Genomic DNA, 22,003 nt, shown 5'->3' on the forward strand with positions numbered 1-22,003 from the left:
TTTTAATTAGCTCAGATTGATTAAATTGCATTGATTCTGTATCCTTATTAAAACAAACCCCCCAGCGCTCTCCTTCCTTATTTTTCATAATTAATGGTACTGTGTGCCGCTTTGGAGGAGGCACCAGTGACAGTGTTACATATTTTGTAATCAATGGTTAGAATAATTTATTGCGGTGGTTGTCAAAGAGTAGCACATTGACAGGCATTTTATGAGTTTGTGGCGGTGTTGTGCCATGTGTGGCGAAAGATTCAGATATGTGAAAGTGCTGCTGACTTAAAACACCAGAAAATGAGAAATGAAGCTGAGCTCACATGTTTTGTTTTGTCCCAGTGTTCAGATCAAACTCACAGACGCCACCTCACCCGTCCACCCAGCACTGACCTTGGCTGTTCGGTCCGCAGCATCTGGGCACATATGCAGGCGTGCACGCATGCGTGCATACGTGTGCCTGCTAGTACAGAATCTCATTCCAAACCTATTGCTCGTTTTAATTTTGATTGATGACTCCGTTTATCTTTGGAATAACAATCCTCTGATACCACCCACCACCTCGTCGACACCCTCCGTTTCTCCACATCGTAGCCCCTGATTCCTCTCCCCATCACTCCCCCAGTACCAAAATGATATTAGAAACAAAATGAGATTTGAAATTTTGTGTTTGACAAGCAGCTTGATGAAAGGGATTCATAGCTGGGCTTGATCCATGAACATTTTATGCTAATCATACTGCTGGCCAAGCAATCTAGTTGGAAATTAATCAGGGGGCTGGATGGATAGAAGGAGAGAGGAGAGGAAGGTAGGTTGCTCCATAAACACCCTTCCCCCTCCTCACCCTCATTCCCTCTCTCCAGCTCTGAATCTCATCAGAAATAGCCATGGGGTGTTGTCTGTGTGATGGGGTAGGGAGAGAAATAGGGAGTTAGAAAATTACACTGCAGCTTAGCACTGATTGATGCAGTAATGTATGCAGCCATGCAGCGAGCTGCCGTATTATGGATTAGACCTCTCCCCTTCTCAAGCAGTCCCCTTCCGCATTGGAGAGGACACACACCACACACACATTTAGAATCAGATACACACACACCTCTTTAGCCATGTCTGTTCTCCTGTTATTATCATATTTATCCTGTGCAGCCTTTGGTAGTGCCTTTTCTGTATGTGTCATTTTCTTTATTTTGTGTGTGGTTAGGTGTGTATCTAAGTAGTGATTCACCAGACAGCCCCAGAGCGTGTGTTCTTTCCTCTGTCTCGTTACACCGTCTTCACACACACATATGCACTCTTCGTCTCTCTGTAGTTATTCTCTTTCCCTCTAAACCCTGGGAGTCATCATTATACTGACTCGCTAATGAAGCCATTATCAGATTTCACTCGTTTAAAACAACACAATTAGTACTGAGGCCTTAATGATGTTTGCAAGTTAAATGCAAAAGAATCGCTTTTTCTTCCCCATTTCTCCGTCTCATTTCCTCTCTCCTGGCTTGCTGCTCAGTTGGAATAAAGAGAGTAAATGAATCACTAAAGTGTTTCGTGGATGTGGGTGTGTTTGTGGGTGCATATTTCTCAGCCATGTTACAAGTCTGTGTGATTTATTATTTTTACCCCGAGAGACATCTGTTACACCATTCCTTATTTTTGTAATGCATCATCAGCCAGAGGAAAAACAATATTATCCAGTCTGGGATATTGTACTCTGGAGTCTAATAATCTAATATACACTAGAGCGGGTGTCATTAAAGTGCCAGTGGAGCTGTAGGGAGATGGTAGGTACACATCTGTCTGAATCCCCACCGGTGATCGCGCTCCATCCCACCACCTACCCCAACGTAAATACACACATACCAGAGAAAAACACAAATTTGCACACTCAGTCACAGAGCTAGTTCTGTTGCTGTTGGAGTGGTCTAGCCAGCCTGAGGCAGAGAGGAGAAAGGGACCAGGTGCTGAGCTCCAGGCATCAGAGGACAGTCCATGATAGGACACAGAGACAGGCTGAGGGCTAAGTGGACGATACATAAACCCATACAGACAACTGTGTGTGACTTTAACAAAAGTGTGTATCATGATATACCTTATTCAATCCATCTACTAATTAGAGAAGACCTCTGTGTGCTCCTCATATATGCAGGTTCTGGAGGCAGACAGGGACACATCAACATCCCACCAGGCTGGCCCAGCAGGACAGCGCTCCACCGACTCCACACAAAGACATGAATGATCGCAGGTCACAGGTCACTCCCACAGCAAGTTTCCTGAAAGTGCATGCACGCAAGTATGCTTTTTGTCCTCAAAGTATTAGAGTGTGTGAGGATCCACTGATGCGCCTGAATGCCCAGGTGGTGTTTCTGCAAGGCGAAAGGCAATTTACAATGCCAGCGATGAAGCTTTTTTTGCACACCTCACTAAAAGCATATTCTCCATTTGTTATCAAAATGACATACATCTCCTACTATCTATATGCTGTAAAATTGTATCTATGATGATCAATAATTTAACTTTTAGCTTTCCACTGTCAGTATGAGCATATTGAGAGAGAAAGATACATTAAATGAAACAGTAAAATGATCTAGTGCCATGTTCTTCCTGTATGCATGAAGCCTACTTAACAGAATGTGTTCTTTATGAGTTGTGCTGTTAAATGGACAGGTGGTTGGCTTGGGTGTGGTTTGAATGTTGTTAAAAAAATAAGCGTTGGGTGTTCTAAGAGCCAGTGTAGTGAAATGCAGACAGAGCTGAATAGCAGCTTTGTGTAATAGGTATAATGTTATTGTTGGAGTTTTTTGCGATGTTCCCTGTGTTGGTCCACACACTATTATTCTTGTCTGTCATTTTCAAAAAAACACTCTTTTACAGACGTTTATCGGAAAGACAACCTCAATAAATGCTTCTTCTGATTCTCATTAATCGAAGTCATAGCTGCCATACAGTGGGTAACATAGTGAGAAAGTGCTTGACAGTGAAAAGAGCAGAGGCCATCATGTCTGGCAATAGAGAATCCTTCAGAGTGAGAGAAATTCAGGGCGGAGATTTGGTGTTATAGAAAGGCCTTGGACTGCACGGTTTACTCAGAGAAAAGATGAATTGATATTTTGATCAGTGGCAAGCTGTATTGATGTATGCTCTTGGGTGTAAAGGTGTATGCGAGAGAGCGTGTGCATGTGTGTGTGTGCATGTGCGTGCATGCTTGAATGTGCACCTGCAGGATTTGCTGCGCATGCATATGCATGCATCTGAATGTCTCCACTGCGAGAGAGTGTGTGCATATACAAGAGCCTGTGGAGAGACAAAGAGGACAGATCATCTCAAAGCACTGATGGACTAAAGTGGAAAGTCCTGCTGAGCAAGAGATGTGTGCGTGTGATAAATAATGGGTGTTGGTGCCCAGTGGAGACCAGCAGCGGAGGTGGCTCAAGGTCTGATGGGGAGCTCCCCTCGTCTGTGATTGAAGTGTGGAGGTGCTGCTCCCTACACACTTACTTTCACAGTCATTTTCTACTCGGTCATAAGCACAGTAAACAGACACAACAAATCCCCAAGAGCTCAAGCCTGCTCATCCCACCCCAGCCTCCATTCCTGTAAGAATCCAAAGCATGTGAATGTCTGGATGTCACCCTCTTATGCCAGACCTCGATTAGCAATACAAAACCTCTTAATCACACGCACACATCTGCATGTCTCACACACACAGTCCTCCAGAGGGTTACACCACAGCACAGACAGTTAAGCAGTTGTGTCTTATATGAGTTACACACAATGGCCTATAAGTCCTTGATACATATTTATGTTCTTTGCTGCATTGTGTTCAACTATGTTATGAGCATCAAGAGTGCAGAAGGTCCAGTGTTTGGAGAGAGAGAGAGAGAGAGAGAGAGAGAGAGAGAGAGAGAGAGAGAATATAATCCTTTTGGTCAATAAGACAGTCCTGTACCCTTGCTACAGAATTTAATATAAAGTATCAGTACTTTTTTTTAAAGTTATGAAAATGATTGACGTTTTTCCATTTCTGGGTCAAGAGCCAAAAGTGTTTTTCTTTATAACTTAAAACCAGCCTCTACTTTAAATTCCGTTGGTACTACTAGCAAGAAGAAGGATAAGTTGTCAGAAGATTAGAGCATATTCTGAGAACAGGACCAAATGTGTTGATTAAGTTGCATCAAACTAATTGTGTCCGAGCGAAGGTTGAACATCACCAATTCAGAGCATGTGCTCCTAATGGTAATCAATGATATTAACTGAAAATATACCTGTTTCTACCAGAAAGAGGAGCAGAGGGAGGGTAAAGTGAAGATGCCGGGCAATTTGTGTAGATCCTGCTTCATCCACCAACTACTGAGTATGTGTCCAAGCAGTCAGGAGTTCCAACTGCTACAGTTTACAACCTGTTATTGAGTTCAGTCATTGTACTAGCCAATATAAAGAACAAAGAATGCATATACTTCATAACAAAACTATAAAAAATGATAATTATTTTTGATTACTTGAAAGCTGCATTATTATCCATGTTGGCTTCTTCTTCACTGCTTTTGTTGCGGCATTGAGATAGAATAGTGAGAGCAAAACAAATGTGATGAACTGAAAAAGGAAACATTGGCGTTTGAACAAGTAATCGCGCTGAGTAATAAAACGCAGGCGTCATTTCTTTTATTTTGATATTTTTTGCATTCTGATGTGTTATCTGATGAAAATCTTCAGATTTTTCCATCTGATGAAAATCTTCAGATTTTTCCTTCATGTCACTTTGAAGGAATTATTAGTTGTAAATTCACGTTATTAGTAAATCCCACTCTTCTTGACCCCTCCACCCCAAATTGGGGACAGAAAGTTAAAACAGAAAACGACTGACACTGGTACGTAGACTTTTATCATCATAAAATAACCAGGGACCTAAAATACCTCAGTGCCCAAGGAAGGAGGTGAATGCCCATCAGCTGGCAGGCCCTCGGCATGTAAAGTCCATACCCACAGCAGTGACTAATTGTTTGTTATGTCAGTGCTTGTCGTGCCCGTTTGCCTTTAATGGAGTGTAGTGTGGTGATCCATCAGGCTGTCGAGCAGGCCCCATGTCAGTTGAAGTGCTGTGTGTCGGTGGGGCGAGCGTGCCGTGCAAATGTGATTTACTGCCCTGCTTGTTGCACCGCGCTGTGCCTTGCCTCTTACCCACGCAATGCAGCCCCGCTCCTCCACCCGTCTCCCCTTTCCTCTTCTCTCTCCCCAGATTGATTACCAGCGCAACTGGCTCACGACACTCGCCATCTTCTGGCAACCTTTTAGTGCCGTTTTATAGATGGTTAGCGCACCTCATTTGGCTATTTATACATCTGTAAGTGGCCATGAAATATAGATTTGTCTTGATGGGTGTCAACATCGGCGCTGCGGAAGCAGAGTTCAGTGACACCTTGTTATTTTAATGGTGTGAGGTAGAGAGGCCCCACAGCAGGAGTCCTTTTCAAACATGGCTAAATTATACTGTTTTTATTTAAATTGAATGTTTACCCTCATATTATACTCAAAGCTAAACACCTTTTTCTTGCCGTGTTTGGTTTGTCCCGAGAGATGGAAATAAGGAAAGGAGTGATTGAGGATGGAACGGAACACCTTAACCCCTCTCAGACACAGGCACACATGCACAAACTCTAAACCACATATTCTATATGTGAATGTCGAGGGGGTTCAAAGTGAGAAGGATCCTTAACAGTAACATGATGTGTCATCAACACGCACGCACATATTTCACTCCGTTCACAGGCAAGGTCTCAGAGGTAATTAGGAGCTGGCACCCACTCAGTGCAATATGCTGGTTAATTGAATAGTTAACATATCAGAGGCAGGCATGTGCAGATTGAAGGTGACACCTGTCAGGAAGCCGTTCTCTCCCGACCCAGGACATTTCCCGCTCCGCCTGATACATACAGTATGTCATCTCTGTGAAAATACCAAATTAGAGGCCAGGCAGCCGAGTGCGTGCAGCGCAGCAGGTGTGGAGATAGCTTGGGGGTGGAGGAAGGCTGGCACTCCTCTGCTCTGTCCTTCAAGAGGATTTGTTAAGCTCCGGGCACCTATCCTTACTTCACCTCAGGCCATTTCCATGGGTATGTGACAGGACAGTGACAGGTGTGTGTGTGTGTGTGCAGGCTTCGGCGGGCTCTCCCTCAGTGTGCCCAAAGGCATCCAGAAGTTGAGTATGCATTGTGAAGAGGTGTGTCAACGCAGTAAAGGTGTCCAGACTCAACCAGCTCAAAGGCGGCTTTCTGACTGGTAGACTGGCATTTGCCAAAAAAATAAAAATTAAAAACGTTTTTCAAATGATACTTTTTATCTCCACAACTTGACTGACTGAGTGCTTGCATTCTTGTCTTTAGATGTCGCACCTTCAGGAGGGAGGGGATCGGCTGCAGGCGGAGGTCCTGTCAGGAGCCGCTGCAGTCAGCACGAGATAACAGCTCGAGACCAGAGGGTTACCAAACTGGAGCAAGACCAGAAGGCTGCTCAGAGCCAAACCACTGAAAGGAAGCAGGTACCAGCTGGGACATGCACCCATGTTACAGGTAGAAGCCGTACCCTATACATTCAACTCGAGAAACTCTCATACATACAATCACACACGATATACTCAGTATGTCTTCTCATATTCTCTTCAGCAGGGCAGAACAGTGATGGACTGCTGCAATGGGCAGAGATCGATCTGTAGGAAACCCAGGAAGCTCTGTGGAGAGAGGCTGTGAAGGAAGACTAAGACCACTGCAAAGACTTGGGTATGAGAAAGCAGTGCAGTTGGTCTCTCTACCTGACTGAGAAAGTACTGTCATACAGTTCTCAGCGGTTTGTGTGACAATTGCTGTAGTTTAAGACATAGTTCAAGACAGTGTATCTGTGGGTCCAGCGTATCACTTGTGGGGCACATCACACTCATCCCTTAGATACACCTCCACAGTCATTCTTCATGGTCAGATGGGGCTAAAATGTCTTGAGTCTTTAATAAAGTCTTTTAGAGGGAAGGTTCTCAGACAACTGCTCTACTGTCAGCTTCTTATCAGTCTCTCTGTTTTGTCTTTAAGAAGATGTCATTGAAATTACAAAATGAAGAAATGAAAAAGACATTGAAATGCAGACAGAATGATTGAAAGGGAATAAGTCTGGGAGAGAGGGATAAAGGAGGGGGAGTGACAGTGACAGGTCAGCTAGCCTGCAGTGCTGGCTTTAATATATTGCGTGAGACAGTCACCTGAGTACGTGATGTGGCAGCTGCCTCAGCCACTCACCTGCCCACTTACAAAACCCCACTCACACTAAACAGTCCACCATGCATATCAAGATAATATGTACATATCGATGCACATAGACACATGATCTGCAGAAAAGTAAATACAAAGAAAGTGAAGTTTCAGTTAGAGAAAAAAATGTGTAAAAAAAAAAAAAAAAAAAAAAAGGTACTTCAAAAAGTAACTGTACCTGGCAGGAGACTTTATAAAATATTTGCACACTTTAAAGTGTCACCCAGCAAAGTGGCACTGCAGAGACAAATGTGTCTTTAGGATGTATGTTTGTGTGAGAGTGCACATACATTTGTGTTTGTATACGTATGTTTCATTTTAGATGCCCAGGAAGAGGACTTTGTTGTCAGCAGGTGGGCACCAGCTGAGGTGGTGAAGACAGAGCATCTCCAGAGCAGTAACCACAAAACTACAGGTATGCTATATTCCCTTTAGTGAAATATTTGCATCTCTCAGAGCTGTTACCATATGAATTATCATGAGGAAATCATTTGACTGTTAGGGCTTTAAAAACATTGTTGTGCCCACAGACGCAACTACAGTGTGACTCTGTGTCCTGTTTCCGCTATCCCCTCACATCCCATTCCTCCCATTCCGCACCATCCATCTGGGCTGTGTGTGGGCCGGGCGCTCAATAAGCAGATCATTACAGGTCGGGGCCCTTGTGTGAAATCAGATGTTTAACTGGCCATCTGAAGTGGGACAGGAGCATCTTAACCAGCACCTTGCCAAAGGTCTCATGTTCACTCAGCCACTGGGGCTGCTGTGAGTACACCCGCCACCTGCCAATAGGCATTAGGGAGGATTTAGTAATTAAGTGATAGGCTGAGGACTAAATTGGGTGTTTGTGGGCTGGCGAGCCACCCCAAGGTCCCTACAGCCATGCAGATAGAGGATTCTAATTGCCAAGAATATTGATCAGCCTGGCGAGGGGGTGCACAGGGAATTCACTAGCCATCGATTAGCTGTTACTGCACCTCACTTGTCAATGGAAGAGGGAGGTGAGCATTGAAAAAGCTCCGGGCTTTTCCCACATTATCCCTCACCACCACCAGCTCCTGACACGCATGCACAGTCGGTATCAGTGACACAGCATGTTGTGATGAAAGCACTCTCTAACCTACCCTGTACCTCCTCCATATCTGTAAACCGACTCTATTCTCTTTTAGGCGGTCCAGAGGTGAAACTGGGAGCAGAAGAAGGGCTTTTCAGATGACTCACTACTACTGATAAAGTGCCACCTTCCACCCAGCCCCATCTTTCTCACCACTATGTGCTTTTTTTCTTTTCGCCTCCCTGAGTTTGTAAGCTCTAACCCGTGGCTGTGGTCCTAGAGCTTGCCTGCCATCTGATATTTAATTAGTGGCTTCACATGGCAGTTTGATCTCTCTCTCGCTCTCTCGCTCTCATTCCAACACTTATGGTCACCATCACAACAGCCTGCCGAACAATACAACACAATGTTGCATATTGCTTGCATCTGAAGTAGCTTCCAATCAGTGAGCAGGACTGTGTTTGACGTCTTGCTCAAAGGACACTTGTGAAGGAGAAATGTGGAAACAAACTACTAAGTAAGGCTACTTGCATGTCTGTTATTTGGATAAACAAAACATGGATTTCAAATGTTTTCTAGTTATGTTTTCTAGTTGACTCAGTTTACTTTGTCCCTGCCATCTTAGCTGGTGTTTCATATTCGGGCTGAAATTAATTGCACAAGCAGAAAAAAGGTTTGCTGCACAGCAGTCTCTATCCTGAGTCATTTAGAGCCTATTACGAAACATCAATATATAGATTGAAGCAAGTGTCTCAGTGTACTGCTCTGTAAACACATGGTCGTTCAGTTGTGCATGTTTTATCTGCTTGAATCTTATCAGGTTTAAATCTTTTCATCTTCAATTCACTTAATCCTGGCACTATCGGCTTTTGAGCCAAAGATTCCACTCCCTCTACCCTGATTTGTTCGGTTAATTCTTGACAACCTAACGAAAAATAACAAGGTAAATGACATAATGTTAATAATATATTTTTTGTTTTCCATTTAATACACATGTTTAAAGGTTCTGCATGCAAAGGTTAGATATGTTTGATTTGGTGGCTCCGAGCCATCCTTGTAATGTAAATGCTCACGGTTCTGCAAGCACAAATGGTGAAGCTTTTGGTCTGTGTGCCTTTAAGAGCTTTAAAAGCAAACTGAAGACTGCCTCGTGGACCATAAAACAATCCAGGCAGCAGAAACAACAAGAACATTTAATTGGAAGCAGATAGAGAGTGACTGGTAAGTTTTGACTCCGGTCACAGCCATGTCCACAGATAGTTCCAAAAATAATCTTAAACTTTAGCCTGTACCTCCAACTTTGCTGTTTTACTGGAATTATCAAGCTTGTGTTGACGCACCTTACTATGACAAAAAGTCATAATATGGTGCGTCATATAAAAGAGTCAGAGTATAGTATGACTGCTCTAAGGTTATGTTTTGTTTGTTTCATGTTATGAATTCACGTTTAGTGTTTTAGTTTGTTACTCACCTCTGCTCTCATTTCAGATCACTTCACTTCTGTTGTGTTTTCCCATCAGTTTTGAATGTCTGCCCCTCCAGATGAGTTTGAGTTGTACCTCGTTAGCCCTGCACTAACCAGACCTCCTTCTTACCCCTTCTCGCTTTCCCGGTCAGTCATTCACTACATATTTCAGCCCAGTTCCTTTTTTCTTTATTTTGTTTTAATTTCTTCGCTGCCACATGGAGTTTTGTTTGCTTGTAATCTGCCAGCTGTAGCTGCCTGCCTTTTTGGGAATTTGTAAGATTTTTTTTAAATTAAAGTATCTTCACTGAATCTGTCAGTCTTTGACTCTGCAGTTGGGTCCTACCTACTTGTGCTGTTTTCATCAGCTGTTACAATATTATACAAAGTCATAGATATGCGTATGCCATAAAAAAAATGTATAGTATTGTAAATCATCAAAAGTTGTAGTATAGTATGTCATAAAAAGTCATGATATGGTAAGTCGAAAAAGTGACAGTATGTCAAAAGAGTTATAGTAATGCATGCCAAAAGAAGTCATTGTATAGTGTGTCAAGAAAGTCTAGAAAGTCAAAGTATAGCATCTCAAGCAATCATGAAAAATTCAGAATTTAATATGTTGAAAGAAGTCATTAGAAAGTAATAGTGTAGTATGTTGAAAAAGGTACCCCAAAATAATCATGTAAAATGTAGAAAAAAAACACAAGATATGTTGTAAAATGTCATAGTATAATAAGTGGGGAAATTTCATTTAATATCGTTTAGTAGTCATATTAGTGGTTCCTTCTATATTTTTGGCGGGGCTAATCAATTAACCCATTGGCTAAGGTGTGCTAAGGTTTCTGGGTAACAGTGACCGGGGAGGATTGGCTCTGCTCAACCCGTGAGAGTGAGAGACACCGTAGACAGTCTTGGCTTTTTCTCTGAAAATCCATCGCCTATCATCTCCAGCCCTGTAATGTTTTCACTAACCCACCAATAACAGCAAAACGTGAAGAAGAATCATCTACTGATGCCGTCTAGGCTGGCCACTCGTGGGTAGTTCTCAGTCGGAGCTATCCGCTGTTGCTAACCGGAGGTATAACCGGAGGTATAGCCACACTGCCAGCCAGCCTTCTCTTTCAATAGCCCACTTTATGTTAGGTAATTAACTTGCCATAGACACGTCAGAAACCAAACTAAAAGCCAATCTGGCAAACTCTATTTTTGAGATTTGGCTGTGAATTACCTGCATTAACGTTAGCTAGTGGCATACGGGCATATTATTTGTAAACGGCGACACTTGGAGTTGTTTTCAGCTCATTAAAGAACCACATGTTATTAGTTTAGACCAGGGGTATTGAATCCAAATTCAGCGAGGTCCAGTTCGAGATAATTATTAGTGACCCCTGGTTTAGACTAACGTGTATTCAGTGTGTAATAGCATGTTAAAAAAAAGCCATAGAATAGCATGTCAAGAAAAGTCATAATATAGCATGTCGGAAAAAAGACATAATAGGATTTAAAAAATAGTAATTTAATGGAATGTCCAAAATAGTTTTATAATGGAATTTCCACAAAAACAGTCATATATTGGAATGTCAAATAAAAGTCATATAATAGCATGTCATAGATAATTATATTTAAAAAATTATACAATAATGAAAATGATATAATTGTGTAGCATGTCGCAAAAAGTCATTGTATAGTCTGTCGGAAGCAGTCTTAAAAATAAGTCACAGTCTGTCGGAAGGTGTTTTAAAAAAGAGAAGGTATAGAATATTAAAAAGTCAGTAAAAAAAATCATGACATAGCATGTTGAAAAAAGCCATAAAATAGCATGTCAAGAAAAGTCACAATATAGCATATCAAAAAGGTCATAACATTGCGCGCCATAAATAGTCATAATGTAGCGTGCCATAGATAATTATATGTCGAAAAAAATTGAAAAGATCAGTTTAGTATGTTAAAAAAAGTAATTGTAATGTCTCTCAAAAAAAGTCCTAGTATATTATGATGAAAGAATGACCTAAAAGTCATAACATAGTCATACTGTCACAGTCTCAGCCGTGACTCTGTTTCCCTGTGCTTACCTCCCCATGTCTATCTGTGACTTTGTGCAGTTGGCATCACACTCTTCTCTTGGCTCACTCCTGGCTTCCAGTCCTGATTACCCACATCTGCCTTCCATCAAGTTCATCACCATTCAGTTCATCAACTCCAGTTCTTCAGTCAGTCATCGCCAGATCGGTGTTGCAACCACAGTGGTAGATAGTCGCTCTTTAATGCTTTGTTTTCTGTAAAAAGAGCAAGTTTTTACAATAAATCCTTATTTAATTTCCACTTAGAGTCTGTGTCTGCTTTTGGGTCCACCTACACTTCTCATAACACATACTGTAGCATAGTATGTGGTAAAAAGTCATAGTGTTATAGTATAATATGTCGAATAAAGTCATATTGTAGTATGTTGCGAGAAGTCACAGTATAATGTGTTAAAAAAAGTAATTGTATATATAATATGTTGCAAAATTATTACAGTATGTAGAAAAACATTCATGGTACAGTAAGTTGTAAAAAGTCATAACAATATTAAAAGTCATGGTACATTAAGTCGAAAAGAGTCAGAAAAATGTAATTAAGTCATAGCATATATGTTGAAAAAGGGACATAGTATAGTATTTTGAAAAAAGTTGCATTATGGTGTTTGGCAAAAAGTCATAGTATAGTATGTCGAACAAAGTCATGAAAAAGTTAGAGTATAATGTGTCAAGAAAAAGTCGCAAAAAGTGAGTATTTTGTTTGTCATGTTTTTGGGACATTATGTCAAAATCATTACACTCTAAACCTTTTGCGAACAGTCGCGTTCACAAAGCCTTGCCTTATGAGGTTGATGGCAATGCTTTATTTACAATTCACCGACCTGTATGAAGCAGGTAAAGACAGAAACATTAAGGACACCGAGTGTCGGTGCGTATCGTTTGCGTGGCTGAGCGATCAACGGAAGCGGACGTTCAAACTATCTCAGGTGCGCCACATATTGGCGCCGTGTCATATGTTGACCATGTCATAAAGAAGTAATTCATAGAATTCATAGTTTAGTCTCATAAAAAGTCATAGCATAGTTTTTCATATAAAAAGTCATAGTATAGTAAGGAAACTATGTACACGTCAATACACATGTATGTTTTGTATTACTGAGGAGACAGCATTCTGGTTAGTGCTCATCTGTTGATATTTACGACATCCAGAGAAGCACCAGACTGTAAGATGAGCATCATGATTTGAATTCATGTTCCCATATGAGAGTCTCAACTGTGTGATGTCCAAGGTCATTTTGTCGTCTCTGAAGGGGGATTGTTTCCCCATGCTTGTCTTCTGATTGAAGCCGTGTTTATACGCCACTCAGAGTCACCCTCCAGCCATGCTCACAAATTGAATTAGTTTCAGTTTGAATTTGTGTTTCAAAACTAGTAATTATTTTTTAACCCCAGAGGACGCCAAGAGAAATGAGTCAGATCTTCACAAGTCATGAAATTTGACGATATATGAATTTACACCAACCAAAGGGATGCAAGCCTGAAGCACAGCAATTTACCAACCATTCATCTGTTAGCAAATTAAATCACACCACATATGACATCTTTTAGAAAGTTTGATAAATCTGATGAAAAAGTTTCTCTCTCAATTACCATCTGAAATTAATCTCCTTAATCCCAATTTGATCTCTTTCATGCATATAAGGGGTATCTTTCATCTGCCCACCTATGTGCTTTAAATCTCCTCCACAGAATTAGGATGGAACGTGACTGTAAAACTTAGTCCTACGTGAAACTCCAACACCCATGCAGCTCCATGAGATGGGGGAGCTGATTAGGGGAGATGAGGACAGAGGGGCGTAACTGACAGCCGCCCATTATCTCTCTCTCTGTAGCTGGTGGAGGACGGTAAGCAGTCTCCAGGAGTGTGTGACGGAGCTGCAGAGCAGAGGCATGTATGGTTCAGCTGCAGCGTTGCAAAGCAGAGCTGGAAAACAGAGTCAAGAGCCAAAAATGGAGCTTATTTCCACTACAAATGTTTATTGAAGTGGATTTTTTTTTTTGTTTCTTTTTTGATCTTTGATATCAAATTATACAACTACTTACCATTCTGCATTAAAGATGCCTGTGATGATGTGCAAGCACGCAGTGGTTCATTTTAAGGGGTCAACAGCCAGGACAGTTCAAAACTATTCCATCGGCTATTATCCGTTTCATATGCACTTTATTTTGCTCTGTACATTTTATATGACATGTAGGTGCATAGGCTCTGTAGTGTAGGACTACCAACTGTTACTCAACTCAACTTTAATTGTGTAGCACCTTTCATACAATTATGTAGCCGGAAGTACTCCTAAAAGCAACAATAACAATGAAATGTAAAAAAATAAATGAAAGTCTAAACAGAATAGATAAACACATGGCAAAATAAATAATGTAACAAACAAAGATCAATTTTCCAGGTGACAGAGGGAACAGCAGGAGAGGACTAAGCACCAAAACAAAGAGATGATCAGTCTAAAGGCCACTAGCAGAAAGTCACATGGTGAGTTACAGATTCAGAATATGCACTTTTTGTTGTCCAAATCTGCTCCCAGTATTCGAGCAGGTAGGACCATAGTTGATACAGATCAGGCCTAGTTACACACAAGCTCCCCCCTATTTAAGGAGCACTTTCACCAGCCAATGACCTTAAAGCTCTGAGCACCGCTATGATGTGAGAGCTCTATAGCTCTATATTCTGTTTGCTGCTGCCTTTAATTGAACCAGATTCAAGGATATTAATCAATTTCCTGTATTTCTGCATTTTATTACTGTATTTTATTTCTTTCACTGCTTTTTTTGTGTTTTAATGACTGTTTTTAATGTTTCAATTAATGTTCTTAATTGTTTTAAAATCTCCTTTACTTTTGCCTTATGTTTTGATGCTTTTAATGGTTTTATGTGAAGCAATTTAAATTGCCTTGTTGTTGAAATGTGCCATACAAATAAACTTGCCTCTCCTGGCCTCACCTGGCCTGGCCTGGCCTGGCCTCGCCTTGCCTATAGTAGGAAGGAAAATCAGTCTCATCTCCTTTCTTAACAGTTGGTATCAGTTTAAGATAGCCAGAGCAAAGAATGGGGCTCAATGCTGGCTCCTTCACCCCCCATTCTGGTCATTAGCGCCGACCTCACAGCCTTTTTCTCAGGGAGAGTCACAACCTCCGGAGGTCACAGTGTTTACTAATTCTACGCTACAGGCAAGATCAGATTATGTTGTCAAGAAAAGGGAAGACTTTTCTTTGCCCTCTCTCTGTATTACTAACGATGATTAGGTATATTTCCGCACTATTATGTTCTGATAATACCAGCTGGATAGTTTTTTTATTCTATTTTAGCCACTCACAGACCTCAATACTATAACCTCATGTATTAGTATTTTCTTGGTTATATATTTGTTTTGGTCTGGAGCTCCAGGTGTACACATTGTTACTTGCTCTTTGCTCTACTGTGCCATTCCTCTAATTGATGTGTGTGACTGTGCATGCATGATTGCACGCGTGTATTTCTCCGTATGTATGTATGTGTGTGTGTGTTTGTGTGTGTGTATGTATGTAAGTGTGTCTGTGTTTGTTTGTGTGTGTGTGGGTGTGTTTGTGCTAACTCTTAAGCCAAAAGCACATCTCTGGCTCATCTCTAAGGCCTGGCGTCAGCCTCCTTAAGTGCTGTCAATGTCACATGGTAACAGCAGTGCTGCAGTCTCTTAATTGGTTTAGAAAAAGCATCCTTGTCATTTTGCGGTCAGTAAACTCCGCTAGAGAAAATGAAGTCCAAGCTGCTGCCATCTCCTCAACCCCCACACAGACAGCCTAACAAAAAAAATAATGATTATGTGCCGTGTATATTTGTGCGTTCGCTGTCTGTTTTCACTTTTTGCTTTTAGAAATAATTGCTGTTGGTTGTGTGGCTGCATCAGAGGTAGGGCATTAATGATTCTCACTGGCGGCGAGAAAACACTGCTCTGCAATGCGGGAGGAGAGCAACTCATTTTCTAGAACTAAACGTGTGTGTATTTGTGCCTGAATGTGTTTGTGTTTGGTCCTTTATTTTTAGTAGTGTCCTCATTTTGTCGTGCAGTACATATGCAGCCTATAACAATTACGCTAGCAGTGAGTGCAGAAATGTGTGTATCTCTGAATGTCCTTAATACATGTGTGAGTGTGTGCTTGTGTGTGTGTGCAATGTATGAGCATGGCTGTCCTTTTGCACGGATTAGCTGGTGAATGCTGCGAGAGGATGATCAGACTGGGAGCACACCAGGGTTGCTCTGCGATCACACAGGGATTATGGGGGATGTGGAGCTGTAGTGCATTCCAGGGCCGCCTCCAGTTAGGCTCATCTCCGCCACGCTCCCCTCACACACACCACTTTAATTGCCTTTGCTTCTTTCATTACTTTTATTGCCTCTCCTCTGCATTGCGTGCTCCCTGGGCTTGTGGAAAGGTCACTGTGATGGTGTTGGTGTGCTCATAGCCTCCGTCTCCCTGACTAGCAGGAAATGGCTGTGGGGCTGACGCTGGTGGAATGAGGCACACAACAAGGTAGGAACTGACAGGCTGTTCTATCACAAAGTCTATTATTCATTTTTTCAAAACAAGTCGGTGAAGTAAGACTACACCAGAATTATATTTCAGAACGCCACCCAACGTGTCATAAGGTGGCCGCCTCAGTGGGAGAGATACAGATAATAGATCTTTACTAGCTATATGCAAACTATGATATTGAGTGGAATGCTAAGTTAGGCAAATGCATAATCCTTATTAAAAAATGGCTTTATCACCTGACAAAGTGTGGTGCTGGGCAGGCAGTGTTAATGGAATTGGCAATATCTTGGCACGGAAGCAGTGAAGAGGCGACGGCCTTTGGATGAGGGACATGTTTCTGCCTTATTGCATCCCCTGTGCACAAGAGGACTTAGTCGTGGTGGCAGCATCAGGTGACAGTTTGAATTGTGGTAAAATAAAGTTTCTCGTCCCTGCTAAATTAAAGTTACTCCTCCCAAAACATCTTCAAGATGTGCAACTTCCTATTAAAAAGAGATCCCAGTATGTTTAGTATATGTAGTACACAAGTGTTGGTGGTATTTAATCATATTCTCATCAAGAATTACATTCATTTTTAAAAGGCTCAGATTTTATTGTCCTAATATAAATACAGGTAGTGGTAGTATCTCTCCGGGATAGCTATGTTTTTAAGGTAGTCCAGGAGAAACAAAAACACATAGGCTACATAGGCCCCATCAGTCTAACATCGTAATTAGTCTTGTAAATGTCCTCTTGCTCCTTTTAGGCTTTATATTCCAAGCTTGAGTCTGTAAAAACAAAAGTACATTAGAGCAGCAGCTGTATGTTGTAGATATGGGATTTTTTATATATATAAATATTTTTTATATCTGTTCTTTACTCCCTATTTCTCTCTTCCTCCCACTCTGTCCCAGTCCAAGGTGGAGGTTTTGTGTTCGGTCATACGGCTCTTGTGTCCACAAGATGCTCTCCACTGTCAACCAGTTGCTCCTGAAACCTAAGTAAGGCCTTAATACACACCACATTACTGCTGATGTCTCTCGGCACTTGCACAATAATTGGTTTCTATCCCAACAAAAGCTAATACACATTTTATCATATCCCTACATTGCTGCAGGCAAGCAAATGAAAAACTGGCACTGAAAATAAAAGAGCAAAGCACGAATATCATCCATCTCTGCCAAAAAAGAGAAAGTGGACAGAGGAGAGTTATATTTATGTGCTTTACTCTCAAATACAACAGTAAGGTGAAATACGGTGCACTTTTTGTTTGCGTGTAGGTGCGTGTCTTTGTGTGTGTGTGTGTGTGTGTGTGTGTGTGTGTGTGTCTATGTAAAGGCACACATGAATCCATGTGCAGGAGGGTGAGAAGCTCAGCAAATTGAGGTCAGGAGACTTAAAGCTGAGCTTGATGAGAGGAGGATGGAAGAGGAGTAGATCCAGGTATGTAATAAAGTGATGAAGGCAAATCTAGAAAATATTGTTGTGCTTTGTCAAATCTTTACATTTGCCTTTATTTTAAATAAGCCATCACACAAACAGAAGCCTCAATGAAGCCTTGAGCATAAAATCAATATTTTGGCATTATTAACAAATCATTTGCAGTTGCTCTCCATCACTGATCAAATATTTCATGAACTATCTATTTTGACTATAATACTAATTGTTCTATGATAATGGCATTTTAATGTCTGTTCAAGATACCTTTCTGTTCTAGAAAACATGATCTTATATATTTCTTTGTAGGCTTTATGTGAAGTTTTCCATAAATTAATTGTCTGGAAAACAGCACCCACTATCCACCACTATTCATGCATTGTTATGGGTCTCTCCCATGTGTTTGTGGTGTTAATTACAGACAGAAAATATTTCAGTTAGCTTACATAAAACTGATTTACCGTATTAAAACAGAGTACTACACCTTTATATTTGTAAACTGTCCATTTACAGATACAATTTTAAAAAAAACATCCGTATTGGTGGTGTGGCTCCCTCCCTCTGCATCCTTTGACCAAGTTATCGAGTGCAACATGGTAGACTCTGACCTGAGCCAGTACATGGTTTAGTGACTTTGTCTTTGATCATTCTACTCTGTTAAACTATCATAGTCCTGGAAAAGACTCCACTTCTCCTCCAAAGGAGGCTGCAAATCTATACAAGTTCTGTGACTAGATGTTCTCTGCTTTTGCTCTGGCCGACTCCAGAGACCGTGTCACTGACAAAGCAGTGAGCTTTCAGACAGAACGGGAGTGTTTCTGGAGTGGCTCATCTGAAACACGGGTCAATACAAACACTCGCCAGCACATCACAGACAGTATCACTGAAAAGCAAAGCTGCTGCATAACTCCCAGGATTTTATCGGCTGTCATGTTGATTTAGCTTGTTCTGGGATTAGCGTAGGCCTCAGTGTGTTTGTGTGACTAATGGTCTGTGTTTTCTGGCTGTGAAATCAGCAGCCTGAGAGCCCCGAACAGCCTGCACATCAGTGTTTGAAGTCTGCCGCACCCCCCTGGGTTGTGCCTCTGGGTCCTGCTGTTAATGCAGCCGCAGCACATTTTGTCTCTCTATCTCACAGAGCAGAAGCTCTCCTTTACATACAACCATGTTTAGCACTCCTCTCCTCCAGCACCCAGGATGACCTCCACTGCAATCTGCTCCACTCTGGCTGGCTTGGGTCATCCCCACCTGTGTGGCCCAGCCCCGACTGATGGCAAAAGCTTGTTAACACATTTGTGCGATTAGCCGGGAAATGTTGAGGGTGGCAAAGGGAGTTGCCGATCAGTACATGGTACCGCAGAGGAACCTCCCTAGCAAACGTTTCACCCAACTGACCTGAGAATGTTCTCTCCTCTGACCAGGCAGACAGAAGTGTAAGCTGTCAATGTTCACCAAGACCACACAAGACACTTAACATGTCACTCAAGCATCACCATGGAAACTTCTAAAGTTTTTGTTTAATAAAATGTCTTTTTCTTGTGTGTTGCTTGAGAAAGGGTTATTTGTTGATGGAATAGTGTCCCACAGCGAAAGCCATCTCATTTTTCTCAGCAAATACCACCGTGCCTCAAAGTAAGCCAGATTTGTGTTACCTGGCATCTGCCTGCAACACATTCCTCTCTGATATCCTCTCAGATTGAAAGCAGGGAAAATAGGGCTGATTGAATGGATAAGTTTTGGTGGTGGAAGGACAGAGGCAGCGCGAGAGCAAGGGGGGAAAAGATGTGAACCCAATCTGCCATGTGTTGACTGTACTGATTAGGGGCTTGTGCTAGGAAGAGCCTCTCTATCCCCTCATTCCTTCTGTTTACTTTGAGCCCCACCACCCTTCTCAACACAGGCATCACTGCAACCAGAGGGCCCTCCTCACTCTTCTCTTCTTAGCTTAGCCATATCACCTGCATAACCGGAGGAACAAGTGCTCCTTTGTATGCCAAACTACTCCAACTGAAAAGATGACAGCTTAACAAGGGCTAGAAGACGTTTTGTGGAGTTTGTTAATCCATTAGGGAAAGTGGAATAAGCAGTGTGATTGCTAATAACAGGATATATGTGACATGTCTGAATATTTGCTGGATTTACGGTGTTCTGACAGCTCTTAGAGTGTGTATATTTGTAGAGACCAGTGGTTAGCTAATGCAAACTCAGCCCATTAAGGGCAGCAGGGTGACTGGAGCAACATCCAGCTAATGTTTTGGGACGTTGAAATGCCTGCAGGGAGCCAGAAGTACCGCGATGGGCTGAAAGCAAACCAGAGATCCAGGGAATAATAATAAATAGATAAATAAGAGGATGGAATGGCATGAGAGAAGCTAGGGAAATAGCACATCTATTCTCACGCAGCACGTTTGTTTATTTATGGCGTCTGAAGGCCTGGTCTGGATGCCGAGTGGGAGCTGGGGGACTACAAGTGCAGGCTTTCCCTCTCAGAGCTCAGCTCCCTAGCTTTCATTAAGTGTCATTACCAGTACTTTCAGAAAGCTGGCCAGGCTGAGACCTGACATCCCCTCTACAGATAGTTGGCCATGCATATGGATGGATTTCTGATCCCTCTTATCCACCACTGAGGAGGGGGAATTAGGCCAGTGAGAAGGAGAGCGGGGGGCTTAAAGGGTGCATCCATATCTGACTTAAATGCCAAACATGGAGCTATTACTTCAATTGAGGGACAGTGTTCATGCTTGGTTTGTTGTTGTTATATTTCACTCAGGTTATCAACATTGTGAGTGTTTCACTTGCAGATTTGCCTTTTTATGAACGGGTCATGCACACCCATGTCTATAAGATCAAATACATTTTACGCTCTTGTGAAGAATTGTGTTTTCATTTGGGCCACTTTTAAAACATATCCACAATGCCATTTTAACATGTGCATTTTTTTAGCGGCATGGTGTTCATTAGCAATTTGGTCTTCCTGTTGTGCTGTGGGAATGAAATATTCATTTTGTATGCTTTTCTGAGCAGAAGTTATCTAGATTCAGTGTAAATGGTACTTGGGATTAGATTTTCACAGCAGATTGCTGTTATTAAGGGGAAAAAGCCGACCCATTTGAGCAGTCATCTTCCTGGGAGGCAATCTATTTCTCTTTGACGCAGCAAGAGTGCTGGACGAGGCTCTTAATGCACTGAAGCAAAAGTGCTTCAGTCCGCAACCTTTCACGCCTTCAGCTCTCCTTTATGTGATTGAATAGTTAATAACTATGAGTCGCCTTTGAAAGCTCTGTGCCGTTGGTCCTTCTGAGGCACTTCTCTTCTTTTTGTCTGTTTGGCTGATGTACCTGCCCATTGTCCTGTCTGCCTGCACGTCTTGCTCCAGATGCCAAGTCGACTGATAGCCCACCTCTTCTCCACCAATCCCCTCTTACTTTTGTCTTTGTTTCTTGCCTGACTTGCCGCTTGTGTGTATCTGGCTGTATTAGTCTGTATATCAGAATTTTGAGGGCTTAGAGATCAGCTTTTTCATCTCTTACTTCCTCTTTCTCTTCCTATACACATTCACAAACAGACACACACACACACACACACACACACACACACACACACACACACACACACACACACACACACACACACACTCGCTCACACAGCTCATTAGCCCATCCCACGCTCACAGCTCTGGCAGAATGTGACCCTGTCTAATTGTGTACCATGCTCATTTGTTCTCCCTGCATGATGTGACGATTGCTTATTTATTCTCCTCAGGGCTCCCATCTCACATTAAAATAATTGACTCATTTCATTCACTGCACATTTTCAAGCTTTATTTGATAAGCTCATTTCCCTTGGCATTCATATACCTCCCTTTCCCATGCTTAAAAGTTATAATGTTGCAGAGGTGCATTATTATTCATCCTCTTGATTGTTTCTTTCGGCTAATTATCTGTGTTTGAAAATAATTTTGCATGTGTGATTCTGTTTATTCCGGTGGAATTGAGCAGCACAAAAGGGCAGACATTAACGATGCTGTTGGAATTGCTGAGGAGCCAATTGTGTACACAAAGCTGGCAGACGCGGTCAACGAGAAGCTTAAGAGGGATTGGGACACTGTGGAAGCTCGGCCAGAATAAACTGAGCAAATTTGCATTCTGTTATAATTTACATCTGGTTAGAGACCTGTTTTACAAATAAATAAGCCA

General features: G+C 41.9%; 1 protein-coding gene across 5 annotated transcripts in view; it reads left to right on the forward strand.

Moving 5' to 3' along the window:
* LOC116382895 (uncharacterized) overlaps positions 1 to 11,983 on the forward strand; it is a 45,244-nt gene extending 33,261 nt beyond the window's left edge. For 2 of the 5 annotated variants that reach the window (XR_004212744.1, XM_031846326.1), the window contains 4 exons: positions 2,132 to 6,548; positions 6,642 to 6,755; positions 7,597 to 7,689; positions 8,444 to 11,983. Coding sequence is in view for 4 of the 5 variants with exons in the window: in XM_031846326.1 (XP_031702186.1) it covers positions 2,132 to 2,483 (352 nt within the window). In the remaining variant the exon portion in view is untranslated. The remainder of the gene's footprint in view (positions 1 to 2,131; positions 6,549 to 6,641; positions 6,756 to 7,596; positions 7,690 to 8,443) is intronic. The other 3 variants (XM_031846328.1, XM_031846329.1, XM_031846330.1) reach the window with 3 other exon arrangements.
* The last annotated feature ends 10,020 nt before the right edge of the window (positions 11,984 to 22,003 follow it).

The sequence above is a fragment of the Anarrhichthys ocellatus genome, unplaced genomic scaffold, assembly GCF_004355925.1.
Source record: "Anarrhichthys ocellatus isolate YVR2014 unplaced genomic scaffold, GSC_Weel_1.0 scaffold6, whole genome shotgun sequence".
Classification (NCBI taxonomy): Eukaryota; Metazoa; Chordata; class Actinopteri; order Perciformes; family Anarhichadidae; genus Anarrhichthys; species Anarrhichthys ocellatus.